We start from the raw sequence: 24,107 nt of genomic DNA, 5'->3' as shown, positions 1-24,107 counted from the left end.
AGCGTGGAGGTAACATTTACTGGCACTAATGAAGTCTTTTGTAATCTTTTCGGCTGCCCTCTGAAAGACTCTGAATTCTTGATGAAAAACTCCTCCACCTTTACCCTCAGATGAGCCAAGGACTCACTGAAAGACGGTTGAAGGAAAAAAGAAAAAAATTCTGTCCATTTGGGTATTCATTTATCTAAAAATAATATCCAATATTGATCTGGAGAAGGTAAAGCAACACCTGACATAACGAACCAAGAACATGACAAGAGTAATAGCTCTAGGAACTGTGGCAAAGATGCCCAGAGAGCGTTTTGATATGATTACTATTCGTGCGACAAATGCAGTCTAGAATCAACTTGACCAGGCTTCAATGAGAGTGAGAAATCGCATCGAATTCCAATTCTAGGGAACACAGCTATTGCTCCCAGTCACCTGCATACAACAGCTCTCGCCAGTAATTCATCGGAGCACTAACAACACATATACAAGAGTTAAAAGAGCTGTCTAGAGACGCATTGTACGCGTTGATATCAAATCATTTGCCTCACCATGTGTCTTGGAGTTGAATTGACGGCCATCGAGCTGCTAGTGTAGCAGCCAAACGAGACCAGCTGTCATGGATTCCTTTCGAAGATGGCTTATGGGCCTGACCGATACCGTGGATAACAGGAGACTCGTCCATCATTCCATTGACGCCGCGTTTGTCGTTAATGCCGGTATGGGGATAACTGCCTCGTCTGCCTCGTGGTATACTGTTGAATAGACTCGTTAGCTCCGTCAGCCTCCCGGGATAGATCTCCCCTGAACCATACTCACCATGAGGTTTTGCAAGCCAGCTAATGACGAAAGCCGATGCATACGCAATGGCCAGACACACAAAGACGGCCTGTGTAAACTTGCCCACGGTCGCCGCAAACATGGCATTGAAGACGATGGGCACGACGATCTGCGCCAAGGCATGAAGTAGTCCGTTAGCACCCAGGAGCTGTCCTGTCTGGTCCGAAGGAACGTGCTTGGTGAGTGCTGATTGCAAGGCCGGGGAAGTGACACTGCCTGCTGCTCCTACGACGCCGGAAAGAGTGAAAAGTTCACCTCGGCCTGCCAAGCTGCATCCGACCCAGCCCAAAGCCTCGAAGGCAATGCCGATACGCATGATGCTGAGGTCGAACAAGTCACTACCTTTGTCGGATGCAGCGTGGCCATACCATCGGCGGCGTACGAGGTGGGTGGCTGCAGGCAAGATGACCATCAGAAAGGCCACTCGTGTACTGCTCACGATAGTAAGGTATCGACCCGATTCGAAAGTTTCCCAGCCGAACTGGTAGTTAACGTAGATTAACAAGATATTGGCGCTCCCCATGGCGACCCCAAACATGATGGTGTCCATGGCAGCCATTACTACGAGGTTCCGCCGCAGGGCGGGAGAACTGCCCGGGCCCGTGGGATACAGGATCTTGAGTGGCTCCAGCAGAGTCAGTGGGTTGAGTTGTTGCATGAAGGAATCCCCTTTCCCACGGGCTGCCTTGGCCAGTGCTGCCTTCTGGCGTGCCTTTTCACGGCGACGCTTGGAGACGGACTCGGGGACGAAAAAGAGCACGAACAGAGCACAGCAGGCATGGACGCCCAACATTATCCAGAAAACGGTGACAATGTTACCCGACCACTTCACGACGTAGCCCGCCAAGATGGGGCCAATGGCGATGCCTATGTAAGCGCAGCCGTGGAAGTAGCTGAAAGCTGTGCTGCGACGGTGGGCAGGGACGCAGTCGGTGGCATAAGTGTTCACCATGGCCATGGCCAGAATAGCAGAGCCCGTTATGCCTTCCAGAAAAAAAGAGAGAAGCATCCAGTTGACGTTGATGGTGCCCCGGTAGGAAGCGGCCAGGATGGTGACGATTTCGCCGCCCATTGATCCAAGGCTGCCTATGATTAAAATGGGCTTGCGGCCGTGCAAATCCGACAACGCGCCCAAACGAGGACTTACTATGGCGGGGAGGATAGCACCGAGCAGGTCTCCCAGCAGCATGAAGAGGGAGACTCTTTGGGATACTTCGGGGATGCGGCATAGCTCATGGGCGCCGTCGTCGAAGGCTTGCAGGGTTGTACCCCCGGAGCTAGGGTCTGCAAGATGGTGGGCGGAATAGTATTGTTGACAGACTAGATCGACGATGAGATTGATCTTCGGGGAGATGATGCCGCCATAGATTAGGGCCAAGATGAGGTAGGGAACCAAGACCCATTCGATTGAGGGTCGGCGGTACCAAGGTAGATGGGCAAAGTCTTGTGCGTAATTGTCACCATCATCATTTTCATCGTCTTCTATAGAGGGCGGGCGGTAGTTGAGGAGAGGCGCCTGCTCGTGTTCATCATGGCTTGGATTGTGCTGGCAATCCTGTCTGGGACCCTCTTGCTGCACAGCTGGCTCCATGACGGCGATGGTCAAGGCGACGTTTGTCGGGCGGACGTCGCGGCCCACAATGAACGATGAATACCAGTACTATTGAAGGCTGGAAAACGTGAGTTGGGAGAGTTGCAAAACAACCTGGAAGCGAGTGGTACCGACCCTGTGCGTGTGGAGCTAAGACGTAGTGGGCAAAGGACGTCAGCTGGTCTAATAATAATACATCCATGGGTGTACCATCCGTTACGAAGCCGATAACAAGTCAATTACTGAATCTGGCAATTGAATAACTGTGGGTCTAGATGAAGAAATCGAGTTTTGCTATGCAACCTGCAAACTAATATGCCAGCTCACGACATTGCGCTGCCGCTTTACTATGTTGAGGCTACTTCACTTGGGATAGATGCGATGCTGTGTCATGCATGCATGCATGCACCTAAGAGTAAGAACGTGGATAGCCATCATGCCTGAGCGTTAAAGGACGAAGTAAAAATGATATACTACACGTAACTATGTACACTGAAAAAGGGTTTTAGAATTCTATTTGCCCCTAGCCTTATTCCCATACTCCATGCTTTGTAAGAAACCGAGAATTTGAAATTTCCTATTCTTCATTCGTCGTCGTCGGGACATGCCAACAGCTCCATGTCTTCGGCAACAATTCCCAATGCCTTTGTGACAGATGCGGCCTGCGTGGTGAGATCTCTTTTAGTACAGGTTTTGGATCGGGTGGACTAGATAAAACTTACGTTGCTGGCGTCAAAAAGGCTGAAGTGGTGACCTTGAATCGAATAATTCTTGTTCACAACTGCAAAACCAGCCCGCTCGTTCCACCCTAGGCTCGGACTGTCTCTGAATTGGTCGACAAAGGACAAAGCCGGGAGGGCTTCATGAATCACACGTTCGGTCGCACACAGCATGACAGTATACGGCTGTCGTTGTCGTCGCCACACAGGAGCCCGCCAATTGCGTAACATGCTTATCGTTCGCAAGATTGAATTCTCAAGTCTCTCCGTCGCGGTCATCGGGCCGTCCTCTGATATAGGAGAATCAAGATCGGGATTGACGACATGGCGATAGTCAGGGAAGGGACTGTCCACCATTATGATGCCGTCCACGTTTACTTTAGGATCTCGGCTGAATACCCATGCGACTTGCAGTGCAATCATGCCGCCCAATGACCAGCCTAAATCTTTGCATTAGTATCTTGTGGTCATGCGCGTCCAAATGTCTCTTACCACCGAGTAGGACCCTGCCTTCTGGGACGACAGATTTGATGGCAGCGTAGTATCGGCGACCCATCTCTTGAAGCGATCTGCATGCATCGCCTTTCATTTGCGATTCTGAGATGGCGTATACATCGCGCCCTATGGAACTAAGAGCGTAATAGCTGGAGATAGTGCCACTTGCATCGTGGAACAGAAACAGCGGTGTAGCAGTTGACCCCGGAGGACCCTTCTGAATTTGTCGAATCATGACGTTTGACACTGCACTTTCAAAGGTGAAGAGAATATGGCAGATCACAATGTGGGACTGAGTGGATTGCGAAGGTGTTCCTGTGGAATATAACAGGTTGAACAGCTGCTGCCTGTTGTTGAAATAAAATGTCCTGTTAAAAACTTGATTACATACATCACCTTCCTGAACGAAATATTAGTTATTAACGCTTACTCGTCTTACGTCTGACGATATTAGGTAATTACGGAGCAGGGGCATATAGCTGAGACGAGAGGGTATATATCATGTGGAAGGTACATGTATTGTTATTGCACTCCTTGGAAGATGGATGAATCAGCGTGGCAAAAGGAGGACAAGGTCTAAAAGACGTGATTTTAGTTGATTAAGGTAAGCTGATGCACATGTGCAGCCGAAGGTACAAAGGGTATAAGTCACGGAAATACTTGGATACATCTAATAATAACATCGTAAAAAACATAAGAACCTTGTAGTTGCACACTGAGGACTCAGACGAGGGATACTGTCAGGTAAATTGAGGGCTCTGAGACTGGAAAGCAGGAGAAACTTATTAGCTACATTATACATGAATGCTCACGAAGCTAATAGTTCGAAAGGTCGTTTTTGTTTGTGACAAACCTGTCGGTTGGTGGAAGATTGCTCGTATTCCCTCATGCTCTCTCGGATGGTCTTCTATAGATATGGGCCTTTACTAGTATAGCAAACACAACTAAAGTCACCGAAGCAAAATTTTCACTCGATAAACTATACTTCGCGCAAATAGTACGCATGAGGCACTTACACGATATGATCATTGACAGTACATTCCCCTGTAGTGTAAGAAATGCCAGGAACTACAGTGTATTCGTTCTCGCAGCCTGCAGCAGTTCGGAGATGGGCCGAATTAGGACGCACGTGGAGTAATGCAGTTGTGCCAGCATGTCTTGCCTGTAGACAGGGGCTGGGTAAATCTACAAACATGCTTGTATTATGACCTTTTCGCTGTTGAAGTTACACTGTCCCTGAAGATTATTGTGACTCCACAACTACTGCTACAGTGCCATAGCTGGGTCCAGTACATATAGTATATTCTTGTTAGGGTTTAGTTATTAAAAATCAGATTATTATTTATACAGATATCCACTTAAATTCAAAAGCAGTGAGATCGGACTTTTGGTAAGGTCCACTGTATAAAGCTCGTTGTTATTATAATTCTTTCAGTGGCTTGTTGAAAAAATACAGTGTAAATACAGTATTATTACTACTGTCTAACTAGTGGATCAACCCTGGTCGAAGAGGAGCCCTTCTTCCCGGACCAGCCCTTCGTGCCTTGCAACAACGTTAAAATGACCCGCCATTATGGTGGATATGCATCGATAATGGGTGTATACGTATCAAGAACGGGCGGATAGCTAGCGTCCGCCTTATCCCACTTCTCTCGATCCTGGACGATGATTATGTTGCCTGTGTAAGATGAATTATTTTCAAGGAGATCAAGGATGCTGACATTGTCGAGATCAAAATGAAGAGGTTCTTCTAGAGCCGGACCCGACGAGATACAATATGTGCTGTACTTCAACACACTGTTTCCACTCGTTCTTCAACACTCCAAACGAAAAGATCTGTTTAACAAGATGACTGCCGACACGATGCCCGAGCCCATTGCCATCATCGGCATGAGCTGTCGCTTTCCTGGCGATGCGTCTGAGCCATCCCGTCTGTGGGACGTTCTCGCGGCCGGGAAATCAGCGTGGAGTGAAGTGCCAGAAGACCGATTCAATATGAAGGCATTCTACCACAGTAGGGATCCTCATAATACCACGACCAACACCCCCGGAGGACATTTCTTGAGCTCAGATGTGGCCGCATTTGATTGCAGCTTCTTTGAGATCAAACCGACAGAAGCTCAAGCCGTTGACCCTCAACAACGTATCACGTTGGAGCTGGCTTACGAAGCTTTTGAGAATGCTGGCTTGACACTACCCCAGCTATGGGGATCTTCTACGAGTGTTTATGTTGGCCAGTGGAGTTCCGACTACAGCGAGGTCTTGGCTCGAGACCCCGAATCTCAGGAACGCTACCATACTCTCGGAATTGGTCCTGCAATCACATCCAACCGCCTCTCTTATTTTTTCAACCTGCGCGGCCCAAGTTTTACAGTCGATACGGGTTGCTCCGCCAGTCTTGTCGCATTACATAACGCTGTCCAGAGCTTACGAAGTGGAGAAAGCACAATGAGTCTTGTGGGCGGCGTCAACATTTTGTTGGACCCTCAGCGTTTCACTTACCAGAGCAAACTGAAGATGTTCTCGCCTGATGGTCGTTGCTTCTCATTCGACGATCGCGCCAATGGCTATGGTAGAGGAGAGGGTTGTGGCTGTGTCGTGTTGAAACCACTTTCGGCGGCTATCAAAGATGGTGACCGAATCCGAGCCGTTATCCGCAATTCGGCACTGAACCAAGACGGCCGAACGCCTCAGGGTATCAGTGTGCCAAGTGGCGAGGCACAGGAAGAGTTGATCCGCCGAGCATATGCCGAGGTCGGACTGATTCCGACTGAAACAGACTATGCTGAGGCCCACGGAACAGGCACGGCAGTTGGCGATCCTATCGAGGCCGAGGCTATTGCCAACGTATTGGCTCGCCCCAGATCCTCGAATCAAGGACCATTGATAATCGGTTCTATGAAGGGTAATATTGGCCATACGGAGAGTGCGGCTGGTATTGCCGGGCTGATCAAGGCTGTCTTGATGCTCGAGAACCAAGCTATAGCTCCTCAGGTCAATTACATAAGGCCAAATCCAAAGATCCCGCTTGACATCTGGAATCTGCAGGTATGAATGGCAATAAATAGCATAGAGCGGACGGTTTAGCTAAGTGATTACAGATACCTCTCGATTTTGAGAAGAAAGATCTTCGCCGTATCTCTGTTAACAGGTAAGACAATTCATTCTCCAGATAGATCCCGACTAATCCTGAGGTTGGTAGTTTTGGATATGGCGGCACCAATGCGCATGTCATCGTTGATCGTGTGGACGAGCATATTCGCCCTCAAAACGGCGTCAACGGTACTAACGGTGTCAATGATTCCCACACCGAGGCAGAGCGGCCCCGTGCTTTCATTATTAGCGGTGCTGACGAGCAGAGCTGCCATAAGAATGCTGAGCGTCTGGCGCAGTATCTGATAAAATCCCAGGATGATTCATCGGAAGACCCCAATGAGCTTCTGGATCGCTTGGCTATCACAGTAAACAAGCGTACTGTGCACGAATACAACGCTTCCGTCGTCGCTTATGACCCAGAAGATTTGGTGGAACAGCTCGAAGTCCTCCAGCAGACGACTATTGCTGTCCGAACACCAACCAAGGGAGGAGCTCGTGTTGGTTATGTGTTCGGAGGCCAGGGAGCCCAATATTATAACATGGGCCGAGAGATGATGAAGGATTGGCCAATTTTTCGCCAATCTCTGGACCGCGCCAACACCCATCTACAGACTCTGGGCTGTAAGTGGGATACTTTGACTGAGTTGAGTCATGAGAAAGCTGAAGACTCGCATGTGGATGAGCCAGAATATGGCCAGACGCTTTCAACTGTCATTCAGTTGGCTTTGGTAGACACGCTGGCCGCTCTGGGTTTGAGCCCATCATCCGTTGTGGGACACTCCAGCGGAGAGATCGCTGCCGGTTATGCCGTGGGTGCTCTCTCGTTTGAAGACGCATTGACTGTGGCATATCATCGTGGCCGTCTGACATCCAAGTTGATCGCTTCCGGAGTTTCTGGAGGCATGCTTGCCGTGGGCTCGTCGCCCGAAGTCGCGCAGGCTTATATCGACCAGGTCAAGGCCACTAATACGGCCGAATTGAAGATTGCCTGCTACAATAGCGTGGGGAGTGTGACGCTCTCGGGAGATAACGACAGTATCTCGGCAGTCGCAGCTCTATTGCAAGACAACGATGTTTTCCATCGCAAACTCAAGACGCAGGGAGCTGCGTACCATTCCCAAATGATGCAGAAAATCGAGGAGGAGTACCGATCTGCCCTCGCCCACATCCAACCACGTCCAGTGGCCGGAAACATGATGTCTTCGTTGAATGGGAAGAAGTTGTCGTCCGAGTTGTTGGATGGAGATTACTGGGCCCGCAATCTTGTCTCCCCTGTTCGCTTCTCGGGAGCTCTGAGAGGCATGATAGTTAGCGAGAAGCATGACGGGCAACATGATCTCGGCGTTGATATTCTCCTGGAAGTTGGCCCTCACGCGCAGATGCAGGGTGCAGTTAAGGACACGATAAAAGATTCGGGATATTCGAGTCGTATCCATTACTTGTCCTGTCTCAAGCGGAAGGCCAACGCAGCTGAAAACATGCTGAGCACTCTGGCCGATCTCTTCGCCCTTGGCGCGCCTGTGAAGAGCTTTCATCAGGCAAATGCCGGCTTCATCACACAGTTGCCAGCTATGTTGAATGATGTGCCGCCCTACGCGTTCAACCATGATCAGCGTCATTGGCACGACAGCCGCATTTCTCGCGAGTACACTCATCGCCAGTTCTTGCCTCATGAGCTATTGGGCAATCTGTCCTCTGATGTGAATCATACGGAGCCTAGATGGCGCCGTATCATGAACCTTAAGGAGATGCCATGGTTGCAACACCACATGGTGCAGGGGCAAATTGTTTTCCCAGCAGCCGGATATCTGGCGATAGCTATGGAGGCGATGCGTCGCTTCGCGTCCCTCAAGGCTGAGAACCAATCGAAAGCGACTGTTGGCTATTCGCTTAGTAATTGTAGCTTTGTTAAAGCGCTGGTACTTCGGGAAGGCGATACAGACACTGAGATGTGTTTGTCGCTTCGACCCGAGACTCAGAGTGCAAAGGGCTCGTGGCAGGATTGGAAAGAGTTCAGAATCTTCTCTACATCCCCTGGAAAAGGATGGAGCGAGCATTGTCGGGGTCGTATCCGTGCCGTTACAGACGATGGAATGCTTGCGGATCGTCTTAGTGACACCATCGAAGTTAAACAGCGCAACCTTGCATCTATCCAACACCACGCCACGCCGACTCGTTTCTACTCTGCTGCACGTCAGATCGGGATGGAGTGGTACGCGCCGTTTGATAACATCGTCAGCCTGGAAGCTCTTGCTGACTCAAGCGTGGCAACGAACAAGATGCCAAGCTTGGACGCCTCAGCCCACCCTTTTGGAGAGGAGTGCTACATCGTGCATCCTGGAATGCTTGATTCGACTCTCTTTCATGGCATATGCGCCAGTCTCTTGGTAGAGCGGGAATCTAAGTCGGCTATGGTGCCAGTTTTCATCGAACAACTGACCGTTTCGACTGCTCTGAAAGTCCCAGAAGGAACCGAATTGCGCACATATTCTCTGGCCCAAGACAAGGGAACTAGCTGGAGCGGCCAGGTTGAGTTGAACGAACGGCCCATGATGAGCTTTCATGGCTTAAGGATTGCTCAGCTACCTGGAAGTGACATGTCCACAGCGCCTCGGCAGCTGGCAACCAGCCCGGAGTGGGTTGGCCATTACCCGAGCATGACAAGGGAGCAGATTATTGCTAATTGCATGAATTCTCTCCCTGCTGGTTCTTCTCGTTATCGTAACATCGTACTCAACGCAGATGTACGTGCTCACGTGGAGAGGGCTCTCAAACAAATCAAACCAGACCAAGTTGCCACCGGCTTTCAGCAGTCATGGTACAAGTGGATGCAATCCTTTGCAGCCACAAAGGCCGACTCTCCTGAATTGGTATCGAAAGCCCGGTTGGCCGTAGCGTCAGATCCGAGCATCTCTTTCGAGGCAGTGAAGCGTATTGGCGAGGACCTTGAAAATCTTCTGACCGGCGCTACAAATTCCCTCTCCATCTTGACCTTGAATGATATGCTGGGTAAGTTGTACAGTGAGGAACGAAACGGCCGCTGTTATCATCAGATTAATGAGTACTGCAAGACTCTCGGCAAATACAACCCATCTCTACGAATAGTCGAGGTGGGCGGCGGTACAGCTTCGGCCACTCTGCCTTTGTTGGAAGCCCTGACTCATCATGGCCAGCCGTTGGTGGCACAGTATGATTTCACAGATCTGTCGACAGCTTTCTTCCCCGCTGCCCGCGAACGATTGAATCAGTATGGCAACATTGTCAATTATAAAGCATTTGATCTTGCATCCCCTCCCGATCTTCAAGAGTTCGAGCCCGGAACCTACGACGTTGTTATCGCCTGCAATGTTGTACACGCTACCCCGAACATTGCTTCTTCCCTGGAAAATATCCACCAGCTCCTTCGTCCAGGAGGAACACTGATTCTCATGGAAATTACTAACCCGGAGCCCTATTACCAGCTGATCTTCGGCTCTCTTTCTGGGTGGTGGTCTGGCGTTGACGAAGGACGAGTGTCCTCGGCCGTTCTCTCTGTGAGTGACTGGAAACGAGAACTATCGAAGCAGGGTTACGAGTCAGACCCGGTCATTGTATCCGACTATGCTGAGGGTGAAGGAGAGACAATCAGCGTTATTTTTGCCAAGACTCCTATTGAATCTCAACGGGATCTAAGCGAGATCTCTCTTCACTTTACGAGCGGCGGAAGTCTTGGCAAGGTGGCTGAAAATCTTCGCCAGAGTCCTGGACTCGGTCTGCGCCAGATCACGACAGGCAATCTCGACAGCATCCCAAACATTGCTAACACAGTGCTTGTGATCGATCCGGAGATGAGCGAGGCGCTCGCGGGCCGTATGGACGCTTCGGTGTGGCAGACATTTCAGAAATGCGCCTTGTCATGCAAAGGTCTTATCTTGATCTCGCGAGGCGCTACTGGCGACTCGCCTGTGCCTGAGGGAGCGCTGACCATAGGCTTCGCTCGGACCTTGAGGTTGGAACAGCGCGGTATTCGCTACGTTACGCTCGATCTCGACCCAGATAACTCTCATGCCACTGATGAGCGTTTGAGCCAGTGCCTAACTAAACTTTTAACGTCCGAGGCATTCGACTTCGACCGTGACTGCATTGGGCTCGACTTTCAGTTCGCCGAGCGTAGCGGACAACTCTACGTCAACCGAATGTTCCAGAACGACCAGCTCGATCAGCATATCGTCCGCAGTACGGCGAGAGCCAAACCAGAGCAGACAGCATTCCTGCAGCGCTCACGTCCTCTTAAGGTCGGGCTTGGCGTGCCCGGACTGATGGAAACCTTTAGATGGGCGGACGATGTCGAACACGCGCGCGCCCTGGCACCGGACGAGATTCGTATCGAGTGTCGTGCCGCCAGTATCAATTTCCGTGACGTGCTTGTTGCCTCAGGTGAGCTCGGCGCTTCTGCGACCATGATGAACGATTGTGCTGGCACAGTGGTGGAGGTTGGCAGCAATATGAAGTCGCGCTATTCGGTTGGCGATCGGGTCTGTAGCTACTATGCTCAGTCCTACAACAACTATCCGATCGTCGACGGACACCACTGTGCTCGAATTCCGGACAACGTCTCCTTCGCGCTGGGCGCATCTCTTCCGATTGTGTGGGCAACCACCTACCACTCTTTGGTTAACGTGGCCAAGCTTCAAGCGGGAGAATCCATTTTGGTACATGCCGCTGCTGGAGCTGTAGGTCAGGCCGCCGTCATCCTGGCCAAGCATCTTGGTGCCGTAGTCTATGCAACTTGCGGATCAGAGGAGAAACGCGCGCGTCTGGAGAGCCTTGGCGTCCCGCAAGAGAACATTTTCACCAGCCGATCTGCAGCGTTCGGTCCTGCGCTTCTTGCCGCGACCAAGAACAAGGGTGTCAATGTCATATTGAATTCTCTGGCTGGTGAGCTGTTCCGAGAATCTCTGGGATGCCTTGCGTCATTCGGTCGCTTCATTGAGATTGGCAAAAAGGACTTCCTGGACGATGCGCTGATGCCGACAAAGTTCTTGCTTCGCAATATCACCTTTGCTTGTGTTGACCTGGTACAGATGATCAATGAAGACAAAATGCTTGTTAATCGCCTGCTCCAGGATGTGGTTGAGTTGATCGCGAGCAACAAATTAACTGATCAAGTGAATCTCCGGCTATTCAAGATTGGCGAGATTGAATCTGCTTTCCGCCTGATTCAAGCCGGTAAGCACATGGGTAAAGTGATCCTGACAGCGGACTCAGACGAAACGGTCCCGGTACGTAAAATCCAATTTTATCATGTTCTGAAAGTGAACCAAAGGTAACATACTAACGTGGTGATACTCACAGGCACTGCCAGAGACTCCGGCCCTTACAAAGTTGCTGCCCGAGGCTACCTATATCTTGGTCGGTGGTTTTGGAGGCCTAGGAGTGTATCTCATCCGATGGCTTGCCTCTAAAGGCGCGCGGACTATCGTCGTCTTGTCGCGATCAGGAGCCAAAACTGCCGTTGCAAAGGCATGCATCGCGGAAATGCATAGCCAAGGCGTCGAAGTTCTTCCCAAGGCTTGTGACATTGCTTCTAAAGAGTCTGTGGAAGCTGTGGTCAAAAGTCTACAGGGGACAAGCAAGATTCGAGGTGTCATCAACGCCGCGATGGCGCTCGAGGTAAGTAATAGCATTTATACTGCAAACTGAAAAGCAAGTAACTGACCGCGCATAAACAAACAGGACGTATTGTTTGACCAGATGACCCATCAGCAATGGGATGCGTCGTTGGCACCCAAGGTTGCTGGAACCAGGAACCTGCACGAGATTCTGCCAGCTGATATGGACTTTTTCGTCGTCCTGTCGTCTATCGCCGGAATCATCGGTCACCCGGCCCAAGCGAACTATACATCTGCGTGTGCATTCCAAGACGCCTTTATGCACTATCGACGAGCCCACGGCCAGCCCGCGTTTGCCATCGATGTTGGAGTCGTTAGCGATGCTGGCTTTGTCAGTGAGAACCCATCCGTCTACGCCAACATGAAACGCCAGGGCTTTGCCTTCATAACAGTTGCCGAGCTCCTCGCAACTCTTGACTACGCTCTGGCCGGCAGCGGACTGGAGTGCCAAGCTGCCCTCGGCGTGGCCCCGGACGCCGGCAAGCCCGACTGGGTAGAACAGCGACACCTCTCACACCTGGTCCGAGACTCCGATCTCTTCGCGGGTGCAGACCTGAACGACGGTAGCGGTAACTCAGACCATATCGACAAGATCAGGCGTGCCCAGACTGTGGAAGAGGTAGTCGAGGCCGTTGGAGGCGCGGTACTGTCCGAGTTGAGTAAGTTGATTGTTACGCCAGTGGACCGTATCCTGCCTCACCGAACGCTCGACTCGTACGGTGTCGACTCGTTGGTGGCGGTCGAACTTCGCAACTGGATCGTGGCGATGCTGGCTGCTGACGTCTCGCTTCTTCTTATCCGCGAGTCTAGGAGCATTGAGAATCTTATCCATTTGGTTTCAGGAAAATCAAGATTGGTCCCGGCCAAGCTCCAGGAAGCCGTATCGAAGTTGGGTTGAAAAGGGCTATAAATATGGATACATATTTTGCTTGTATTGCACGCTACATATAATCTAGAATTACATTCGAGGTCACGAATATGAAAACGCGAATTAGTATGACCGCATCAGTATCAAATATCAGAAACCATTGAGGACTAAATTGCTACAAGCCTCCTGAATGCCCTGTCATCAAACTTTCCGATGCTGTGCCCCCGAGCAAGTGTGTGCAACCATGAATATTTGCCTATTCCACTTAGGATGTTCACTGGCGCAAGATAGGCGGCTTATCTACATCAACATACCACTCAAGTTGCAGCTGAGGTGAATTACCTACATATATCAAACGACTACGCTACACTATCTGGTAACAACGTTGTAAGTGCCTAAATAAATGTAAACTACACATATAAAGCAAGGGCAGATGCCTAGCCGTCCCAGTACCAACGATACAACACAGCTACGAGCTCTACAAGGTCAGGGAATAGTTGAAATCAGAGATATTTGATAGGCTGAATGTCTTTCATCACGTCAGAAAAAATGACTACAACACTGTCTACAGAGACGGCGATGGGGGAAATTACCCACATTTACGTAGCTAGGTGACAACATATTTACGCGGAAGTCTTGTCGCATAAAACATACCCGAGCCCAACGGTACACAAACTAAAGCTCTTCTATCCGTGATTTCTTGCTTCACCTGTCCTCCTCTTTTGTCATGCCCTTTCTGGCAGCCGTATGTATGTAAATTCTTATTAACTTTCCATACGTATTAGTAGTTGTAGAACACCCGAAGGTAGCGAGGATATGGGCGACGAGTTTCATTGCATATTCTTGATTATCGATGAGTATACCAGTGTCTACTGTGACAAGAAAATATGAGATAGGCCCCATTTTTAGTTACTTTTTGTCATACGTCGTTAGGAAGAACGTAAAAACTATAGGGATCATATATGTTAATTATAGCGACCGTGATACATGTAATCAACCATTCCAAAACCTCTGCCGTGCTCCAAAGAGCACCTATTTTATAATGTGACTCCTGAGCTAGGTTGGACTATTGTGAGTACACCAATAGCATGTTAATCTCCAGCTACGGTACAATCTTTCTTTTTGAGCTGAATGGCCCCCCATAGGACTAATCCGATTAGACGCGAAGCAATATAGTCCTCCTACAATAACCCGAAAATCTTTCATGTCTGTCAGAGCAGGCACATGTTCGTATTTAGCGCATGAATTGGAAAAAGAATTGCTGTGACTCTATTCTGGCGACGACTCGCTCAACCGATTATGACATATTTGATCGTGGTCCAGAGCAGAAGCTTCAACTTCGGGCTACCTTGCTAATACTGTAGCGGTTTGATAGCGCATAACTCAAGGATTAAAGACTGCAAACAGGTCTTCTTAAAAAAAGAAATCACTAGTCCCACATCTCTTCATGGAGCATCCTCAGGTTCTGATGTTCATGAAGATTCCGCAGCGTGGATTATATTTTCAATTAGGCTCTGCTCACAGGTTCCTTTGTGTCGCGGGAACGGTTAATGAAGGACAAGACAGCCGGAGTTGCGGTAATCATGAACAGCAGCCATTCGAATGCACCAAAAGCCGCCGCTGCCTTGAGCTCCGAGCAGGAATTTTGTCCCGATGCGCAGGCATTGGTCGTCGAAACGTTCACAGCTACGGCAATAAACCCAGCGAACCACGAGAGGACAGCCACGGCCTCGGCACCGATACGAACGTATCCAGTCATCGGGTGGCTTGCGAAGCCGGGCTCGACGAAGTGGAAGATGACGACCACGAAAGTCCAGGCGGCACAGAACATCAGGAATCCCCACGCAGCAGGGACTCCGACGTGAAGGTCGGCCTCGCCGCCAGGGAAGACGGGTGAGTCGACCTCCTCATCATGACCACGAAACACGTGAATAGCTAGGCGACGGGGTTAGTACTCCGAAGTGGACCATAGAGGGAGGGTGCATCGGCGGTGCGTACCATAAGCGTCTGTTCCTATGACGATGATGGCGAAGAGCAGCTGGAGCCCTCGCACGAGGTAGTCGAGGGGTTTCTTTTCGGTCATGTCTGCGGCCATGTCTACAGTCGCGATGTGCAGGATCTAGTGTTGGAGTTTGGGGGGTTATGGGCAGGACCAGTGAGTGATAAATAATAAAAAAAAGTGAAGAACGCGCGGCCTCGAAGGAAATAGAAAGTGTGGGAGGTAACCAAATTCGTCTTTACACCACTGTTGGGTGGTAATGAAGCAAGGGATGTGGGGCTATGACACAGGTAAATAATACGAAACAAAGAAACGGTGACGCTGTACCAGTCGATTAGGAGTTTTTTCCCCCACACACGTGTTTGGGAAGTAAGAAACCATATGATGGAGAGCTGAGGGGAACATTAACAGGAGTGGGGGTTGTTGTCTTGGATGAATACGTTACTCACATCTGTTGGCACGGTTGGCAGCATGCATTCTACAGTTATAGATTATCTAGGGTTACATTTAGACATGAAAGCAACAAACGCATACAGTTTACTAATCAGGCGGCGAAAAGAATCTGATCATCTAGCCTTCCTATAACCATGGCTATAATACCAATAGTACCCTAACAGGGGCATTGGCTACCAGGCACTTACACGGCAGTTGTATCTTAGAAGGCACGAGCTGCATCCTAAAAATTCAACTTTAACTAGGTCCCACTTGGTATAGTCAGGGTCTGATAATGGATACCTTAGCCACAAACTTAGGTGTGTGTTACTATACGGCGTTCTGCTAAGGAGATTGGTTACAAAATCTATCTCTTCAATCTTCGCCTTACTAATACTAAAGCTTAAATTTATTCACTCTCCCTTGTCTCTGTCAGTCAAGAAAGCCAAAAAGATTGGCATGTACGATATTTAGCGCACGAGCCGTTTCCCTTTCATTGATCACGCAGCCGATACTGATTTCGCTGGCCCCCTGGCTGATCATCTCGATGTTGATGCCGTTCTCGCCCAGAGTACTAAAGAAGTGCCCTGAGACGCCTTTCATACCTCGCATCTGGCGCCCGACTAAAGATATTATGGCCTGGTTCGGCACAAGGTCCACGTCTCCCCAGGTCTTGAGGCCATTGACGGCGCGCTGCAGCGCTTGAGATCGAATCTGCAGCTCATCCTCGCCCCCAGAGGAGGCAAGGAGGCCGTCCTCCAAATGTATGGCCATGGATATGTGCACTTCGGACGACGAGATAAGATCGACTGACAGGCCGTTCTGATCGAGTATAGAGAAGATGGAGGCGAGGAAGCCGTGGGCTCGGGCACGCTTCTTGGCGTGGATGTTGAGCACCGTGATGTTGGGTTTGGCCGTGACCGCCGTGGGCCGTTTGGGTTCGGGATCGAGTACGGAACGGGTGCGGAAGAGGCCCAGCGGCGCTTTTTCGGAGATGACATCGGCGGGGTCAGAGCAGATGACGGTGCCCGCCGAGCGAGGGTTTATGACATTCTTAATGCGAATGGGGATGCTTGCACGGACGACTTGGTCCATAGCGAAGGGGTGGACCACCTCGGAACCGTAGAAAGTCAGCTCAGCAGCTTCGGCAGGCGTGACGGTTTTCAGGAGGCGGGCCGTGGGGACCTTGGACGGATCGGCGGTAAAGACGCCGTTGACCTCCTTCCAGATCTGCAGCTCGCGAGCCCGGAGGCCAACGGCAGTGAGAGCGGCGCAGAGATCAGTGTAGCCTCGACCGACCTCCTTCAGTAAGCCCCCAGGAACTTTGCCAAAAAAGCCTGTGATGACGGGGACCACGTCGGGGCCGAGCGCAAGAATTTTGGTGCTAATATTATGCGCGAGGACCCTGTAGAACCCATCACCAACGCTGATAATGGGCGAGCTAAGATCGATGATCTCTCCGAGGTCGACGAAGACGGCATTGGCACCCTTGGTCCGCAGGAGGGCAGTCATGAGCAGGCAGCTTAGTTTCTCGCCTGCGCTGATAATCATGTCCTTGGTCTGATTGGTGACGGCCTTGAGGAAACGGGCGCTCTCCAGAACCTTGAATAAATGGTCACATTCCTTGTCCACATGAGCAATATACTGCTCCAACATGCCTTTGTCATCGATTACTGCTTGACCTGCCGTCACATGATTTATTCGCACTCCCTCGACGATATCGGCATATTTGCACGAGTCGGCCACAAGGACATCTCCAGCGGCGTGAAGGAGACGGTTGGTGGTGCCTTCACTCTTGGTCTTGGTGCTCCTTGCAGAACAGACGACAGCAATCCGGTGCTGCTGGAGGCCTGTCCTGTTGTGTTCAGCCCCTTGACAGTCAGATGGTGTCCGGCAGCAAACCTACAAGATGATATTCTCGGCGATGGTCACGATAGACTTGCCGAGACTAGTACCTCCGAATTTCTGGACGACCCAGCCTGTGCCGCCGGGGGAATTTCTTGCTTGGGCGTCAGGGATCGCGTCCCTTTGATGCTGCATGGCGGCCTTGGTCTGACGATCTAGGCAAACCGTAGCCGCGCCTTTGTCTCTCCCGAGCGAGGAGGCGGGGTGCGGGGATATGGGCGATTGGATCTCATATTTTACATTACGTCCTAGTGTAATGATGGTGATTGAGACTAGGGTTTATTTTCGAGCCTAGCGGGTGGATTACCATGTAAATAATAAATATGCTAGGTCAGGGGTAATCAACCCGTCAATTTCCATAAATGGCAGGCGCTAGAGACGCTCCTGGGCGTCCAATTAGAATCTCGCTCCCGCCCCCCCAGTAGGTACATGTAGTTCGCGACGAATTGTGTAGTACTAAGCTTACATACAACAATTCCCATGAAGAAGGAACGCAAGCCTGGGCGACTCCATGTAAGTGCTGATATTACGATGATAACTATTATGCCCATATATATCTAAATATACACATAAGCAACCTTAGACCGTGGATTTTTTTTGTGTTTGATAACCCAGTCATTCCTTATATCGATCGACCTGGTCTGGAGGCTAACCACAACCACAAAAGACACAACTAAAACATCGCGGAGGCACTTACATCACATTAAAGTGGTGCTTTTCCTAGCAAGCGTCTTTACGTGATTCTCTGCAGTTGGTAGATCATCATGATTTTCACACCGCCGACTTTCCTTCCTACTTTGCCTTCTGTCCCGCTCCAAGAGCCGGTCGGGGATTTTTGTCTAGCAAAAAGTCTCTCTAGGACCACCGGACCCGACTCAACACACAAGCAACACCCCTTCGTAGAGGCAGCTATCAATCGGGCATGGACACCGGACGAAGTGAGGGTTCGCGTCGCTCAGGTAGCGGCCGCCTTGTGCTCGTCATGGCAGATTGTTCCCGGGCAAAAATGGCATAAAATAGTCGCTATCTTGGCTTCCAACAGCGTAGGTCTCCTCGACAGCTCATCCTCATAACAGAAATCTGAGTGGTCTCTAGGTCGACACTCTCATTCTTTCGTGGGCTATCCACCGCATTGGCGGTGCCTGCCTCATGATGCAGCCTACAAGCTCGGCTGAGGAGATTGCAGGCCACTTCGACCGTGTGCCGCCGTTCGCCATGTTTGCGTCACAAGATTTACTCCCTCTAGCAAAAGAAGCCGTTCAACGGAGCTCACTATCAGAACTGCCACTCTACAGGCTTTCCGTGGCCGAAGGAGCTACTGAGCCAGACGAGGACCTGTCTAAAATTACTACCCTTGATGACTTAATCGCAGCAGCCAAGGGTCTACCTCAGGTTCAGAAGGTCCCTTTGTCCGCCAACGAAGCGACCCGGCGTGTGGCATACTACTGTACCACAAGCGGCACTTCTGGTTTCCAGGTAAATACCGAGCGATTCCCCACATGTCTTATGATACTGATCAGATTTTCCTTGTGGCACGGTAGCGTATCGTGGCCATCACACACGAAAACCTCATTGCCAGCATCTTACAGGCTTCAGAGTTTCTAACGACGACCAGAGAGACAGCCTCTGAGGTAGCTCTAGGTTTTCTGCCTTTCAACCACATCTATGGTCTTTGGACGGCTCATGTGATCATGTATCTGGGTGACAGCATGATCATCCATCGTGGCTTTAACTTCATGGAGATCATGACCTCTATCGCCAAACACCGTATCAATACACTTTATCTGGTCAGTGTGTTTAATGAGAACCTTCTCCGGCTCTGAGTCAAGTTTACAGAAACCTACGGAATGAAGCTGATTTGTTCAGGTGCCGCCTATTATCAACGCTCTGTCGCGGAATGGACCTATGTTGAATCGATTCGACTTGAGCTCCGTCCGCACAATTATATCGGGTGGCGGACCACTTAGTAAAGAAGCCTTTGCCAAAATGCAAACTGTACGCCCCGATGTGCGAATTCTCAGTGGCTGGGGTAGGAGTTTCCTAAGAATATAGTTTAAGTAAACATCTAACACTCGATCAGGTCTTACCGAAACCTGCGGTGTCGGATCCCTGTCTTCTTCCAGCGATATCTTCCCGGGCTCGAGTGGAATTTTGCTTCCGGGAGTTCGCATCCGATTGAGAGACGACAACGGCCGTGAGGTTGAAACACTAGAGGAGATGGGCGAGATCGAGATTGCCTCTCCTAGCCTCGTGCGCGGGTACATTGACTCTGCGAGCGATGCTTTTCTCCCGCACACAGACGACACGGACTTCTGGTGGGCAACAGGCGACGTCGGCCTTTTCCGCAAGGCCACCAGCGGTGAGAACCATTTGTTCATTGTAGATCGCATCCGCGACATGATCAAAGTTAAGGTGAGTGAACATATCAGAATAAAGTGTGAATCCGTGCACTCTGGCCAACCTTTTACTTTGTAGGGCAATCAAGTCGCTCCTGGTCAAATCGAGGCATATTTGATCCAACACGCCGCCGTCGCCGAGACTGCCGTTATTGGTATCCCTGACGAAGTAGCTGGAGAACGAGCTCTGGCCTTCGTGGTCCGGGAGCCGTCGTATAAGCCCGATATGAGTGAGGCCGATCTTCGACGCGCAATCAGAGATTACAATGACCAGGAACTGCCTGAGGTTTGTCGTCTACAGGACCGAATCGTCTTCATTGATCAAATACCGAAAAGCGCAAGCGGCAAAATGCTCAAACGAGAACTAAGGGCACAGTTGTCTAAGTTTGGTTTCTCCAGTCCCCCCCGTCCTTAATAAATAAGTAAGAAGTTACACGGTAGCCTTACAACAATTGCCCGGATCCTTGAGGCATAGACGACGTCAACCACCCACTTGACCAAATATAAAGCTCACTATTCCTATGATTCTTTCAGTGGCTGGTTGAAAAATACAGTGTTATACAGTGCTATTATTACTCACTTAACAGGGGATCAACCTGGTCGAAGAGAAGCCTTTCTTTCTGAACCAACCTTCGTAGCTGTTCTAGTCTATACTCAAGGAGAGGACTTAGTAAAATATTCTTTATCCTAATCTAAAATACTTCTCTTGTAAGATCAAACTCTATAAATATATATACAGCTGTTATATCCCCCTTTTTTCATTCACATATTTCCCTAGAAATTTACTTTAACAAAATTATAATTTTCATTTCTTTTCTTTTTCCTAGATAAAAGCTTAAGTTTAGTTTAATAAATCTTACGCTCTACTTATGACTACACTACAACTCAGTCCATTAGAAAAGCCATGGTTTGTCCATAATGCTGAAGATATTGTTCATGGATTGGTGTGTTATAACAAGCCACCCAATATTGGTTGACAGTGAAGAAACAGCCAGCTAAGATATTGCTTATCATACTCGCAGCTAGCAGGCATTGTGGGCAAATGTGTCGAGCACCCGTTTGACACCATCAAGGTTCGACTTCAAAGTCAATTAACAAATGCACCTCTAATCTATAGCGGCCCGTGGGACTGTTTCAGGCAGCTCGTCAGGTCTGATGGTGTGCTAGGGCTCTACCGAGGCCTCAGCATGCCGCTGGTCGCTTCGGCTGCGGAACATGGTGCTTTGTTTGTCTTTGAGCGATTGGGGCAGCGAGTCTTGTTCAACCTCGGTTGGGCTCGCCCCGACAGAGAACTTCCTTTAGGCATACTGTGGCTTGCCGGCGCCTTTTCAGGCTTCTTCACATCATTCTTCCTTACTCCCTTAGAGTTGGTAAAGTGCAAGATCCAGGCACCAGCTAGCGGTACCGTCGTCCCTGCGCGCGCAATACCCATCATCCGAAGTGTTTACCAATACGAGGGCGTCGCAGGTTTTGGCGAGGTCAAGTAGGTACTCTCTTCCGGGAGACTGCGGGCCGCGCTGCTTGGTTTGGCGTTAAGGAGTTTGTTACGCGTGCCTTTCACCAAAGGCAATCTGCATTGCTGCCCACGCAGCTAGGCGAAGCTCTTCCACCCGTCATGCCTCTTGCTCTATGGCAGCAGGCCATTGCTGGCGCATCTGGCGGGGTCGCGTACAACTTCATCTTGTACCCTGCTGACACTATCAAGTCAAGAATGCAAACTATGCCTGTGGGTCATCAGGCTAAGGAAGGTAGGGCATTTTGGAATGAGGGGATTCAAATCTGGAGATATCATGGCTTGCGAGGATTTTATCACGGTTGCGGCATTACTTGCCTTCGGTCTGCACCAAGTTCAGCTTTAATCTTTATTGTATACGACGAACTAAAAAGACATGTTCCATTTTCCTAAGATAGTAAGTGTTTTTTTCTTTTACTGACTAAATATATAATTAATATACATTTTCTTATATAATTCTACTTACCTTTGCTCTCTAGTCTATAGCCTCTCGAACTTACTATTATTTTGTGTTAGCGGCTCTTTAAGTTAGCCTGACTCTACCACAGCCCTTTCCTTCACGAAAAGTACATGGTCAAAATCTTGCACAATAACATCTGTGCAAATTCTTGCTTAATAATAGGCTACATCTTCTCATCCGTCTCCTTATCAACAGATGGATCAATGTCATCTAGTAATAAGAGACCACCCTTGGTCTGACAATCCTTTCTTTCTCGAATCCGAACGCGGTGGCGCAGAGTCGCGTGGACTAGACTACACAGCTGTTTCTGGCCCTGCGACAACGTCTCCATTGACATAGACACGTGCAGGCCTCTTTTGACCTCCACCAACAATTAGAGTTGAACCGCCAGAAATACACTGCGGCACTAATGGTCGGTCTCGGAATGAGATAAATATAAATTTCCCTTGACGGTGGAGGTGCTAGGCATGAATACTGAGACCTGAGGTAGTAAAATTATTCGCTGCCTTTGCGTATCGTAATCTGCTCGATCAAGCGCGATATTCCATCAATCACGATGCTGTCTTTAATAGATACTTTCACAGTGTCTATTAGCTTTACTAGAAAAAGAGTAGCTAATAATATATTTATTTATTTATTTATTTATTTATTTAAATACCCTAAAACTCGCCTATAAGTAAATACAAGTAGTTTATCTAGTCCTCTTATATATTCCTTATAAGGGAAAAGCCCTTATGTAACTACTAGAAAGAAACCCCTTATATTGTAATTCCACTACAGGCACAGCTCTTAGTTATATTATTTCTAGCACTTATATTAAAAGATATACTATTATACTTTAAAGTTATCTAGTATTTAATATTACTGCTATAAGCTGTAATATTAGGAATTCTTTTTTATAAATAACCCCTTATTACAGGGTAACTTAGCAGCCTAGTTTCTTAGAGTTACCCTAGGTAGCGCTGCTTGTTATAGTAAATAACAGACTTAGTTTTTAACTGTAAGCCTAAGTCTCTGTTATTATACAAGAAAGCGGCCTAAGAGTATATTAGCCTTAAATAGCAGTTATAAGTCTAGCTCAAGGACCTAGGTTTACAGTAATCTTAACTATTTAATAAGCAAGATAATTAGGTCTGCTAGCAAGGGGTTCTTTAGCTAGATTTAAATTAACTGCCTTGTAATACTTGCTTTAAAATAGTAAAAATAAGATTATTTAAGTATTATACTATTGTATTATAAGAGCAGCTAATAATATATTATTTTATAATTTATTAACTTTTTTTTTATATATTATTTTTTTATTAAAATTTAATATATATATTTATAAAATATTTATTATTAGTATTTTTATAATTTTTTATAAATTAAAAATATATAAATTATTTATTTATATTATTATTATTATTACTATAACTTATTAATATATATTTTTATATTTTATTTGTATTTAATAATTTATAAATTTATTATATAAAAAACCTTTTTATTATTTTTATTCTTATTAAAAAATATTATAAAATTGTTAGAGTTTTTTTTATAATTAATAATTAAATTATTATAAAATTATTATATTATATTATATTAAATCTTTTTTTAAGAAAAAGAATATAAATTTCAATAGCCAGTGGAAAATACAGTGTATATAAAGTACTATTATTACTATATAGTCAGGGGATCAAACTGGCTAAGCTTTTCTAGACAAATCTCTATATGTACTTGCAACAATGTCAAAATAACCCACTACAATAACAATAGTGGATATACACTGATAATGGGTGTATGCGTATCAAGCATAAGCGGGTAGCTAGCGTCCGCCTTCTTTGTACCTGCAGGCAGATCTCTTTATCTTCGACGATGTGTTTAGTGGCCTTGATGCCAAGACGAGACACGAGGTGTTTGCAAGGGTGTTTGGTTTGGACAGACTTGTTCAACATCGTCGCGTCACGGCCATCCTGTGCATGTACTCGGTCCAGTACCTTGACCAGTCGAACCAAATTATTGTTTTAAGCTCAAAGGTTCATGTTGCAAAGCAAGGAACTTTTGCAGAGTTTGACCAAAAGGGAAGGTTATATAGTAGGGGCCCTTGTAAGATCCAGGGATACGACGATGATGACATCTACAGATTACTATTGATACTATTGCTGCTGATATTAC

At 48.4% G+C, this 24,107-nt stretch overlaps 6 protein-coding genes across 6 annotated transcripts; 3 read left to right on the top strand and 3 right to left on the bottom strand.

Moving 5' to 3' along the window:
• Window positions 1-672: 672 nt before the first annotated feature.
• On the bottom strand, window positions 673-3,868 carry GGI43DRAFT_426450 (major facilitator superfamily domain-containing protein; the record flags this gene model as incomplete). Its single annotated transcript, XM_083208653.1, has 4 exons — window positions 673-743; window positions 808-2,488; window positions 3,142-3,578; window positions 3,631-3,868. 4 exons carry the CDS (start codon window positions 3,866-3,868, stop codon window positions 673-675), a joined length of 2,427 nt encoding a protein of 808 aa, XP_083055373.1.
• Window positions 3,869-5,207: 1,339 nt separating this feature from the next.
• On the top strand, window positions 5,208-13,450 carry GGI43DRAFT_277933 (type I polyketide synthase). Its single transcript, XM_083201186.1, has 5 exons — window positions 5,208-6,681; window positions 6,735-6,784; window positions 6,836-11,990; window positions 12,064-12,381; window positions 12,445-13,450. The coding sequence occupies exons 1-5, from the start codon at window positions 5,482-5,484 to the stop codon at window positions 13,276-13,278; spliced, it is 7,557 nt and encodes a 2,518-aa protein (XP_083055372.1). The 5' UTR covers window positions 5,208-5,481; the 3' UTR covers window positions 13,279-13,450.
• A 1,305-nt stretch (window positions 13,451-14,755) lies between these two features.
• On the bottom strand, window positions 14,756-15,343 carry GGI43DRAFT_388750 (MARVEL domain-containing protein; the record flags this gene model as incomplete). The annotated part of the gene is made up of 2 exons (XM_083204105.1): window positions 14,756-15,183; window positions 15,247-15,343. 2 exons carry the CDS (start codon window positions 15,341-15,343, stop codon window positions 14,756-14,758), a joined length of 525 nt encoding a protein of 174 aa, XP_083055371.1.
• Window positions 15,344-15,754: 411 nt separating this feature from the next.
• GGI43DRAFT_418535 (Aspartate/glutamate/uridylate kinase) lies at window positions 15,755-17,986 on the bottom strand. Its single transcript, XM_083207560.1, has 2 exons — window positions 17,586-17,986; window positions 15,755-17,534 (listed from the first exon to the last, which is right to left on the bottom strand). The coding sequence occupies exons 1-2, from the start codon at window positions 17,717-17,719 to the stop codon at window positions 16,112-16,114; spliced, it is 1,557 nt and encodes a 518-aa protein (XP_083055370.1). The 5' UTR covers window positions 17,720-17,986; the 3' UTR covers window positions 15,755-16,111.
• An 82-nt stretch (window positions 17,987-18,068) lies between these two features.
• On the top strand, window positions 18,069-20,737 carry GGI43DRAFT_418533 (putative AMP dependent ligase/synthetase). The gene is made up of 6 exons (XM_083207559.1): window positions 18,069-18,627; window positions 18,680-19,060; window positions 19,126-19,371; window positions 19,451-19,613; window positions 19,665-19,996; window positions 20,060-20,737. Exons 1-6 carry the CDS (start codon window positions 18,349-18,351, stop codon window positions 20,393-20,395), a joined length of 1,737 nt encoding a protein of 578 aa, XP_083055369.1. The 5' UTR covers window positions 18,069-18,348; the 3' UTR covers window positions 20,396-20,737.
• A 112-nt stretch (window positions 20,738-20,849) lies between these two features.
• On the top strand, window positions 20,850-21,886 carry GGI43DRAFT_426446 (mitochondrial carrier; the record flags this gene model as incomplete). The annotated part of the gene is made up of 3 exons (XM_083208652.1): window positions 20,850-20,924; window positions 21,003-21,440; window positions 21,485-21,886. 3 exons carry the CDS (start codon window positions 20,850-20,852, stop codon window positions 21,884-21,886), a joined length of 915 nt encoding a protein of 304 aa, XP_083055368.1.
• Window positions 21,887-24,107: the final 2,221 nt, after the last annotated feature.

This window comes from Trichoderma evansii (assembly GCF_050947405.1).
Source record: "Trichoderma evansii strain SZMC 28006 chromosome Unknown GGI43scaffold_37, whole genome shotgun sequence".
Taxonomy (NCBI): domain Eukaryota; kingdom Fungi; phylum Ascomycota; class Sordariomycetes; order Hypocreales; family Hypocreaceae; genus Trichoderma; species Trichoderma evansii.
The sequence above is the reverse complement of the archived record's forward strand: the minus strand, read 5'-3'. Positions and strand labels throughout refer to the sequence as shown.

Coding starts and splice junctions, on each gene's coding strand:
- GGI43DRAFT_277933 (XM_083201186.1), top strand. CDS start 5,482: ATGACTGCCGACACGATGCCCGAGCCCATTGCCATCATCGGCATGAGC. Junction 6,785..6,835: donor CGCCGTATCTCTGTTAACAG/GTAAGACAATTC, acceptor TGAGGTTGGTAG/TTTTGGATATGGCGGCACCA. Junction 12,382..12,444: donor ACGCCGCGATGGCGCTCGAG/GTAAGTAATAGC, acceptor ATAAACAAACAG/GACGTATTGTTTGACCAGAT.
- GGI43DRAFT_418535 (XM_083207560.1), bottom strand. CDS start 17,719: ATGCAGCATCAAAGGGACGCGATCCCTGACGCCCAAGCAAGAAATTCC. Junction 17,535..17,585: donor ATCGCCGAGAATATCATCTT/GTAGGTTTGCTG, acceptor TGAACACAACAG/GACAGGCCTCCAGCAGCACC.
- GGI43DRAFT_418533 (XM_083207559.1), top strand. CDS start 18,349: ATGATTTTCACACCGCCGACTTTCCTTCCTACTTTGCCTTCTGTCCCG. Junction 18,628..18,679: donor CTATCTTGGCTTCCAACAGC/GTAGGTCTCCTC, acceptor AGTGGTCTCTAG/GTCGACACTCTCATTCTTTC. Junction 19,372..19,450: donor GTATCAATACACTTTATCTG/GTCAGTGTGTTT, acceptor TGATTTGTTCAG/GTGCCGCCTATTATCAACGC.